At 40.9% G+C, this 10,764-nt stretch overlaps 2 protein-coding genes across 2 annotated transcripts; one reads left to right on the plus strand and one right to left on the minus strand.

Annotated features, from left to right (window-relative positions):
- Positions 1 to 19: 19 nt before the first annotated feature.
- Positions 20 to 2,458, plus strand: LOC306969837 (extracellular calcium-sensing receptor-like; the record flags this gene model as incomplete). The annotated part of the gene is made up of 3 exons (XM_079565538.1): positions 20 to 265; positions 350 to 473; positions 1,551 to 2,458. The coding sequence occupies 3 exons, from the start codon at positions 20 to 22 to the stop codon at positions 2,456 to 2,458; spliced, it is 1,278 nt and encodes a 425-aa protein (XP_079421664.1).
- Positions 2,459 to 3,815: 1,357 nt separating this feature from the next.
- Positions 3,816 to 8,500, minus strand: olfcu1 (olfactory receptor C family, u1; the record flags this gene model as incomplete). Its single annotated transcript, XM_079565553.1, has 9 exons — positions 3,816 to 4,172; positions 4,336 to 4,416; positions 4,496 to 4,968; positions 5,890 to 6,013; positions 6,087 to 6,183; positions 6,253 to 6,383; positions 6,457 to 6,906; positions 7,037 to 7,237; positions 8,177 to 8,500. 9 exons carry the CDS (start codon positions 8,498 to 8,500, stop codon positions 3,816 to 3,818), a joined length of 2,238 nt encoding a protein of 745 aa, XP_079421679.1.
- Positions 8,501 to 10,764: the final 2,264 nt, after the last annotated feature.

Consider the following 10,764-nt stretch of genomic DNA (forward strand, 5'->3'; position numbering starts at 1 on the left):
TTGCCAAAGAGTAGAACTAATGCTTCCCCGAAATCTCAAGGTGACAGAGAAGTTGAAGGAGGTGAAATTTCAGAACATGTTTGGCGATATCGTGTTCTTTGACGCCAGTGGAAACCCTCCTCCATTTTATGACCTGATAAATTGGCAGATGTCAGGGGGCAAAGTGCACCACGCCACAGTGGGCCACTTCACTTCAGCAGAGGGAGACTCAGACTACGAGCTCAGAGTTAACGAAGAAGATATCGTCTGGAGAACGGGACAAATGGTAAAATCCTGACAACTGTAAACCAAAATCAAAGCTTTTAATGTTAGTTTTGTGTTTGTTTGTCTGTTTGTTTTTTTCACAAAGGCCCCAAAATCGGTGTGTTCAACTGATTGTCATTTGGGAACAAGGAAGGCTCAAATTAAAGGAAAACCTATTTGCTGCTTTGACTGTATCCCATGTACTGAAGGAACTATTGCTAATACTACAGGTATTGAATATTATACAGTGGGAGGGAAAAGTAGGCACACTATTTGGAATTTCTCACATTTCTGCCTAAATTTTTCATAAAATATGGTCTGATCTTCATCAAAATCATGAGAGTGACTAAACAGTGTCTGCTTGAACTAATACCACCACACACATTTACATTTATCATATTTTTATTGGCCCGAACATGTAAACATTCACAGGACAGGGAGGAATAAGTGAGTACACCCCCTGAATCTTGCTGAACTGCAGCAGTTTTGTAAAGAGGAATGGTCCAAGTTTCAACTCAATCGTGCACATATCTGCAACTACAGAAAAGTACAATGTGAAATGTAAATGTTTGGGTGGTATTAGTCTAAGCAAACACATTCTTATGTTTTTGATGAAGATCAGTCAACACTTTATGACCAATATAGGCAGAAATGTAAGAAACGGTGTACTAACTTTTTCCTCCCATGACTGGGACATTAATGATAGATGACTTGAAGCGTTTCTCAATAGCAGTGACTCTCAACTTTATTTTTTACCTCTCAACCCTCGCCTTAACTGAGCGCATTTTCTCCATTTCAGCTTTACTCAAATCTGAACGCCCATCACAACTCTTTATTTGAAAGCTAAGACCTACAAAACTCATCTAAACTAATATTTATCCTCACATTGTTGCCACGCTATCCTCACTTTTTTTTGGTTTTTTTCATTGCTGTTTTGTTGCGTTTTGGTCACTTTTTCATCGCTTTCTTGACACTTTTTTGTTACGTTTTTGTTACGTTTTTGTCACATTTCTGTTGCTAATCAGTAGATTTTTTTGTTGCATTTTCGACGCTTGTCTGTCACTTTTTTGTTATATTTTTGTGGCTTTTTTGTCACTTTTTCCTCACTCTATTGTTGCATTTTCATCCTCGTTTGTGTCTCATTTTTGTCGCTATTTTGACATCTTTTTTTTTTCCAAGAGGATTTCAGATTTGGGGTAAAGCCATATTGGAGAAAATGTGCTCAGTTTGGGTGAGGGTTTGAAGACCATTGGAATTCAAATGTGTGTAAATGAATGCAAACCCATGTTCAATTTTCTTTTCAACAGGAGCAATAGACTGCACGCCGTGTCCTAAAGAATACTGGTCCAATGTTTTCAAAGATCAGTGCATTCCCAAAAGTGTGGAGTACCTTTCCTACCGCGAAGCAATGGGTATATCCCTTACAGTTGTCTCTCTGATGGGGACAGCTCTGTCATTGTCCACTATCCTGATCTTCCTTCTCTACAGAGACACCCCGGTCATCAAGGCCAGCAACTGTGAGCTCAGCTGCTTCCTGCTCTTCTCCTTGTTCCTTTGTTTCCTGTGTCCGCTCACGTTCATTGGAAAGCCCACCGTTTGGACGTGCATGCTGCGCCACAGTGCCTTTGGAGTGACATTTGCCTTCTGCATTTCCTGTGTCTTAGGGAGAACTATTGTGGTTGTGGCCGCATTCAAAGCGACTTTTCCCAGAGACTCTGCCGCGGGGACGTTTGGTCACGCAAAGCAAAGAATTATTGTTTTTTCTTGTACTTTAGTCCAAATTATGATTTGCGCTGCCTGGCTCAAGATAAGCCCACCATTTCCAGACAAGGTGTTTACATACAGCAGTACAAAAATAGTCTTAGAGTGTAATACAGGCTCCCAGGCGGCCTTCTGTGCTGTTCTGGGGTATATCGGACTATTGGCAGTGATATGTTTGGTCTTAGCTTTCTTGGCTCGTAAACTCCCCGATAACTTTAATGAGGCCAAGTTTATTACCTTCAGCATGGTGATCTTCTGTGCAGTCTGGATCGCTTTTATCCCAGCGTATGTCAGCTCTCCAGGGAAGTTCACCGTCGCTGTGGAGATATTTGCTATTTTGTCATCGGCGTTTGGTTTATTGATAAGCATTTTCGCACCAAAGTGTTATATTATCCTGTTCAAACCAGAGAAAAATACAAGAAAACACGTCATGGGGAAAATGTTAGCAAAATGATGCTTCAGAATTGTAATATAAACCTCTCACCCCCCACCGTCAAGCAGAACTAAGTAACTCACCCTAGAGGCCATAAGCGCCACTGCTGGTGTTATAGCATGCTACGTTTTACGTTTCTACGCTCATTAATTGTCTGTGAAAGTAAATACTGCGCTGACAGAAAAGGCAAAGGGAGAGAGGGATATTGTACATCCAATTTCACAATGCTCAAACTTTGCTGTAAATACTGTTTAAGTGCCCGCGGTTAGCTTTGCCCGTTAGCCTGTAGCTTCTTCTTTGTGATTCTATTAGTGTGTATTGCGCCTCCGACCCAGAGGCAGGGAAGTTGCAATTGTGGTTTTCTGGCCAGAGACACCTGGGGAAAATGAAAGACCCCACAATCATCCCATTAACACTTGTATTACCCCCAGAGGGACTATGAAAAGGATTTATTAAGGTAAACAATTGCTTTAATACAGTGAATTTTCTCCAGTTCGGCTGTACCCAAATCTAAAAGCTTCTGGACTGGAGCTTTCGAACTCATTTGAAAGCTAAGACCAACATAAGTAAGCTTCCTTGTTATGATTTGGGGTTGTGTTGACATCTTGTTTATGTTGCTTATTTGACATGTTTTGGTCACATTGTTGTGGCCTGATCAGATCACAGTTACGTTATTACAAAAAGATGGCAAAAACGTGAGAAAAATGACGTGATTAAAATAGCCAAAAAATAAATAAATACCAAAGCGTGATAACAAAAACAAGGAAGAAGCTGATATCAGTTTTGTAGGTCTTAGCTTTCAAATGGGGCATTACATTGGCCATTAGACTGTAAGCTCCAGTCAAGAAGCTTTTAGATTTGGGTAAAACTGGAGACAATGCGCTTGTTTAAGACGGGGGTTAAGGGGTTCTCCTAATAGTCCGAAAGTACAGTATAATGCAACTTTGTGTTTATATAGTTTATATTGTAGTTTAAACAGTTATTTGCTCAAACACCACTATGTATGTATGTATGAATATATGCATGTCTGTTTGTCATTGTACCAAAATAATGATACAGCAACATAATAAAAGCAGTTTTCTACCTCACTAAATTAAGTACTTACTGTGATTTGTCCCTCTGTCTTTCAGATGGGTAACTAGGACCAAAGGCTTTTTGAAGAAATAGTCCCTTGTCAAAAAAAAAAGAAAAGAAACCCATATTTTAACCCCCCAAGTCATTATAAAAGCACTAAGCCATTTCATTTTCAGCTTTTTCACTGAATAAGAAACACATTAAATGAAATCATTATCTCAGTTTATTTTCATGCACAACACTGTTTTCCACACATTTTGTATTTTATTGTCTGTGGTGATTAAAAAACAAAACATGAATACATTCATTTTGAAAGTTTCCCAGTCATGGCCTTTTTGACATTTCTTTCCGGCTGAAGTAGAATGATGTAACATTTGGGAACAAAAATGCAAACCAACAGTCCAAAACTAGAAGCCAATATAGCAAAAATCTCCACTGCCACAGTGAACTTCCCTGGAGAGCTAACATAAGCCGGAATAAAACTAAGCCACACGGCCCAGAAGATGAGCATGCTGAAGGAGATTAGTTTCGCCTCATTGAAGGTGTCTGGGAGCTTTCGTCCAAGAAAGGCCAGCAGGAGACAGAAGAAAGCCAGGAGTCCAATGTAGCCCAAAACTAAGTAGAATCCTGGAGGCCAGGGCTCTTTACACTCCAAAACAATCTGGAAAAGGGGATCAATTTGGAAACATAAGACATTAAACTTTTCAAATATGAAGGGTATCAAATGCGAGAAGATGTTTTTGTCACACTGTGTCCCTTTAACGTTTCATTTTTGGGTCTCCATTAATAATGACTCATATTGGGAATCTCATACAGGCCACTACCTTTCCAGTTGAAGCTTGGTAGTCTGGATTCCTGAATGGAAAAGGAGGTGCTGCTATAAGCCAGCCGGCACACAGGCAAATCTAACATTCAACAAAAGAAAAAAGCACAGATTTAGTCTTCTCAAAGAAATAATGCAGATATCTCTCTAAGCTGTCTGACCTGAGGAGCTGTCGTGCACAGTATGAGAATCCTCTGTTGAATGGGCCCGAACAGTCGCAGAGTCTTGGACCTGGGCGAGTTGGCTTTAAAAGCCAGTAGCACCACGATGGTCTTAACCAGGAGACAGGAGAGACAGAGGACAAAACTGACCCCGAACGCTGCCTGTCTGATGCGGCATGTCCACTCCGATGGCTGACCGATGAACACCAGAGAACACAGGAAGCACAGTTTGAGCGACGCAAGAAGCAGGAAACTGATCTCAGAGTTGTTGGCCTTGACGATGGGTGTGGAGCGAAAACGGTGGAAGACGGTGGTGATGACAGTGGTGAGGGACACGCCCAGTAACGTCAACGTCACCAGGATGATGCCCATGGAGTCAGAGTAGGACAGAAACTCCTCCACGCCTGCAATGCATGTGACTTTCTCTTTGTCGGACCAGTAGTATTCAGGGCATTTGGTGCATTCTGTTGATCCTGCACAAAACACACAAGCCTCCAGTGTAAGCTACAAGAAAATCTATGACAAACTCTTAAGCTGTGAAAGTTGGACGTAGAGGAGCACAAACTGTTTGCTGCTACTCTTGTACTTGTTTCTCTCTCAGAAAACCTCCCACACATCTCAATCATTGACCTGCTTTAAGGATTTGTCAGACAATGTGCCAATTTAGAGCCTTACTTTTGTGTTAGCGATTTGTAAAAACCTGCTATTTTGAGATACTGATACTGATACTTTTTTACAAATTGCAGCGTTTACAATATTGGTATTGGTAAAGGAGAAGAAAGAAAATATTGTTTACCCCACCATTAAAGCAATACTAACTAACTCATGCCCCTAGAGGCCATAAGCGCCACTGCAGGTGTCGTAGCATGTTTCGGTTTTTTACTCATTAATTGTCCGTGAGAGTAAATACTACACTGACAGAAAAGACAAAGGGAGAGAGAGGGATATTGTACATCCAATTACACAATGGAGATCATTTTTTTTCATTCAAAGTTGGCTGTAAATACTGTTTAAGTGGCGCTAGCCCACAGTTAGCTTTACCCGTTAGCCTGTTAGCTTCTTCTTTGTGATTCCATTAGTGTGTATTGGGGCCTCAGACCCAGTGCAGGGAAAGCTGCAAGTGTGGTTTTCTGGCCAGAGACACCAGGGGGAGATGAAAGACCCGCCAAACATCCCATCAACACGAAAAGGATTTATTAAGGTGAACAAGTTACTTAATACTGCTTTCATTTCCAAAGTTCAAGCGTCCTAAACATACGAATTATATTAATGCTTTTGTTATCCTACAATCGGACTGCAACAACAACAAAAATCCTCTAGGCTTAGACCAAAACTAAAACTACAATATAGTGTGCATCACAGCAAATCATACAACACACACCAATGTAATGTACCTGACTGGTTACTGATCTCTCCATCAGCGCAGGGCAAACAGTCAAAGCAACATGGCGGCTGTCCCATACGAGTGGCCTTCCTGGTGCCAGCAGGGCAGGGGATACTGCACTGGGACAAGGGCACCTGCACAAATGAAGAAGAAAAAAAAGTAAAATAATGACTTGTAAAACAGTGGGGCGAAAACAATCAAACTCACATGTCTTTGTCCTTTGGTCCATACTATAGTGTCCTGTTCTATGTGCAGCTGTTGTCCCATCGGAGCTGATCCATCATAACTGCCCACTTTTATGAATCTAAACAGAACATAGATCCAGGTTCTATTCATATTCACCCAAGACTTCTAATCATCTTCTCATGTTTACCTCATTTTCTCTTCGCTGTCCTTCTGCCAGTTGATAATGTCATATAGTGGAACTGGCTCCCCATTGGTGTCAAAATGTACTTTTTCCCCAAAATGATCGGTGAAATTGACTGCTTTGAGATGGTTCAATAACTATCAAGAAAGTAATAATAATCAAAGCAAACATGTAAGTGTTGTTGTTTTGTTTGTTTGCTTGTTTGTTTACCTCTTTTGAAGTAAATGGCAAGAGCTCACATGTCCCACCATCACATGTTAATAGGCGGTGCAGTGCGTTGCTAATGGCGTAGACAGCTTTATAAACATTATAGGAGATTCTAACCGGTGAGACATCTGTGTATCCACTGTCGGTGTCACTAAGATCCTCTAAACCTGAGCACTTCTTCTTTACTGCAACGCCATTGTCTTTTATAGGATCAAAGTTCAGCTTACAGTCAAACAGCTCTTCCCAAAACAGATTGACAAATTCCATCCCGGGTCTTGGTGAGGGGCGGACGCTCAGTAAAAAGTCATTTAATTTTGGGATAAAAACACCAGGAAAGGAGAAGCCCACTGTTCCCTCCAGGAGAGACTGAAAACCGACTGAGGTGAGCAGACTGGCGGTCACCCACGCTTCACTGGCCACCCACTGGATCCCCGACACATTCCTCTGAGACAGCTGCAACAGCAAATGGCATGATTAAGAATGTACACATATCCTCTGCAAGGACTTTTCATTTCATTCGTAGGCTATAGCGCAACATTGAGAAGTTTTGTTTAACTTTTCAACCCGTCAGCATTGAATCTACCTCGGAGAACAGTGCCACCAGCTGGCCCTCTGTTGCAAACACCACCACCACTCGTGCTGTTGAGCTCTGCAGTCTGTCCGTCATACTCCCAATCTGAGCCACAGACGGGGATTTGGGAAGAGTGATGTGAAAGGCTACACATCCTCCACGTTCCCTGAATTGACGCGTAAATGCCTGAATGCCATATTGACTGTAATCATCCTAAATAATGACAAACACATGTATAAAATGTGTTGATTCTAAGGTTGTATTTGACAATGCTGGTGAAATAGAGACGTCTTACTGTGGTTCCTATGGTGCCAACCCAGCGCCAGCCCATGAAGGTGACCAGCTGGACCAGACCTCTAACCTGGAAGAGGTCGCTCGGCACAGTGCGCAGAAATGATGGATACGTTTGTTTGTCAGTGAGACACGTGCATGTGGCAAAGTAGCTCACCTATGGGAGAAAGCAATCAGAAACTGAAAAGCGGTTAGAAAAGTTAGACATATTAAAGAGCTCCATAACAATGTTTACTGTCGAAATGCTGCAAGTGCAACTGTTAACCTCTTACTTAACCAATCACATTTTCTCCAGTTCGGCTTTACCCAAATCTAAATTAAAGGCGACAGTGTAACGCCTCATTTGAAAGTAAAGACCTACAAAAGTGGTTGTATCTTTTTTGTCACAATTATTGAACTTTTTTTTTTCACTTTTTTTGGTCACGTCTTTGTCAAATTCTGTTGCTTTTTTTGGTCCATTGTTGCTGCTTTTTCTTGGCTTTTTTCAGTACTTTTGTGTCAAGCTTTCGCCACATTTTTGTTCTGTTTTTCTTGCATTTCTGTTGCTTTTATGGCACGTTTTTTGTTGCTTTTTGTTGCAATATTGTCACGTTTTTGTCACTTTGCTGTTAATTTTTTTGCCATGTTTTTGTCACTCCTTCACTTTTTTTGTTGCATTTTCATCCTTGCTTTTGTCGATGTTTTTGATTTTTTTTTAACTTTTAGATTTAAGTCAAGCCACTCTATAGAAAATCTGCTCGGTTCAGGTGGGGGTTAAGAGGTTAAAGCTCTTATTTGTTATTCATACACACAACTATACGGATTACATTTTCAGCAGTATGCAAACACAATCACTCATGCAGGTAGCCAATGTATTCTCACCAGGGGGATATTGAAGGGACCCACAGTGTGTGCCACTGCTCTGGTGGGAGAGGAGGAAGCCAGTCCGATCACAGCAGCCACAGGTAAACCAGCCAAGCACCCAGACAAGGAGCTTTCTGCCACCGCTCTACTACTGACAATACTCCGCTGGAACTTTGCTTTCTCCATTTTTGGCGAAGCTTTCTCATCCATTTGTGAGAGTAAGGAGAGGAGCGCCTGCAGGCTGGTGTGGACATGGTCACAGCTGTCCATAATCCGATAACCCAGCTTAAGCCCTGGCAGCAGAGTTTGGTCTCTGTTGATTTCCTCCACTGCAAACACCATTGTCATCATCCATCGAAAGGCCCTGAAGTCAAAACTAAACACACAGTTTGTTCACTTGAATATGCTAATGCTGCTGTCAAACAATATGAGGCATGAGACTGGGCTCTGTTTTGTTTTTCTATGGAGATAATTCACACTGGTTTTTCACATCAGGTGCAGCAAGCAAGATGAAACAATAACATATAACAAAATCTGTTGATCAAATGTGACTATTTCCCTATGATTTTTCATTATAACCCATTTCACTTGTAATCAACCTAACCTAAAACCCATATGTCACCTTTTCAGATATTTTCATTTAACACAAGTTCAGTAGATATCATAAATATGCAAGATTTTCCTATGGTACACTGACCCACTGCATGCTGTGAGTCGAGGTTTGCTTTTGTAGCTCTGCTCCGACTGCGGAGCCACATAATGCAAAGGGAATAGTCCTCCGATGATGATGTGTCCCTCTGACTGCAGCGCTAATAGCTCACTGTCAAAAAGAGCATCACATGATCTGTTCACGGCAACGTCTTCAAACCTCAAACCTGGTCCCAAAGTGTAGTTAGATTTACCATCAGACATCCCTGGGAACTGCAAAATAATGGAAAACTGAACTAAAAGAGAGAAAGAGATGAGTACTCTACTACTGCACTCTACCATCATAACAAGACCCAAGTGAGAGTAAGACCTATACCAGTGATCCAGTGGAGGATCTTTTGTAATGTTAATGTCATTCACCCACGTCACCACTGAATCAACCAATCAAAACAAAGCACACGTTTTAGTGTGATATCATTATGACGATAAGCATACACCGTTCCTTTCTGTATTAATGTAAATAGTTAAGTTTAAAGTGTGTTTGAGAGCAATATTTTTTGGGCCACTGCATGGAACAAAAGGCCCCCCAGGTCCAGCATGACTTCAGAAACTATTGTTAATCTCCTCAATAGCAAAGACCATGGCACTAGCAAACCGCAGTCTGATTTGAATGAATTCAGTTATGAGGAAAAACATTCAGGAAAGTGAGTTTTCTTTGAGTGTCAAAGTTCAAAGTGTATATTTTTTCTTGTGTGAAACTTATGGGCAGTGTCATATTTTAATTGTGCTATATAAATAAACTTTGACCTTGACCTTTACAAAAAAATGGTAAAAGACAGCTCAGCTCTCAGTAACGCAGGAGTGATTTTTTTTTTTTGGTCAAAATGAGTCAATAAATACAGGCCACTGAAATCAATACACCCCAATATTGGATCGACGGGTTTGGGAAGGGGAGACTATTTAGGTGTTGTTCATTTTGCTTATTCATGATGTGTAGTCTATTTCGGAAACAAACTGTGCAAAAAATAACTCACTACTATTTCAAGTGTGGATGAGTGTGGAGGAATTTCTGAGAAAAAAAAAAGACATTTTGTTTCTCTAATACTTTGTCTCGAGTCCATTCAGTCTTACCCGGAGGCGAGTGGATAAAACTATGAGTACTGAGAAACTGTTTGAGTGTAAAAGTCTGATTTATGTTTTAGTAGTAACATGAATAGGCCCAGGGCACGCTGGTGGGACTATGTCTCCGAGCTGGCCTGGTGTCGCCTCGGGGTCCCCCCAGAACAGCTGGAGGAGGTGTGCGACGTGGACCGGGAAGTTTGGGCATCTCTGCTGAGACTGCTGCCCCCGCGACCCGGCCCCGGATAAAGCGGAAGAAAATGGATGGATGGATGGATGAATGGATGGATGGATGGATGAATTATGAAAAACAAAACATAAAATGATGTATTTCCAAAGGATATGCAAAAAACAAAGAATGAAGAATAAAGTACATGACACTGCATCTATTTTACATGTTAACATGAAGCTTTTGCCATGATTTTTGCCCAGATTTACTCACCGTTTAATGAGTAACTATTTTTATTTTTTAAGAGTACAGTTCTTCATTACAATAGTCAAGTAGAAGTCAAAACTACAATTTGGTACAATTACTTCAGAAAGCTACTTAAGTACATGTACTTTTGCACAGTTTGTTTGGCATTGTTGAAACATGTTAATTGTCATAACCAAATGTCTTTCTGAAGGCTTGTGGGATAAGAAAGTTTTGCACAACTGAAAAATTGCATGCAACACATGAATTATAAAAGTAATAAATAAATAAAAATGTATTAAAAATGGTGAGCATTTATTTTCTATTGTTCTACTGTTTTAGATGTTTCTGTATGTTTCGCTGCCAATGGCTTGGCGCGCTGAAGATTCTAACAAGTTCACTTTATTTTGTAGGAGTGTGGAAACAA

The sequence above is a fragment of the Gobius niger genome (assembly GCF_951799975.1).
Source record: "Gobius niger genome assembly, chromosome: 1".
Lineage (NCBI taxonomy): Eukaryota > Metazoa > Chordata > Actinopteri > Gobiiformes > Gobiidae > Gobius > Gobius niger.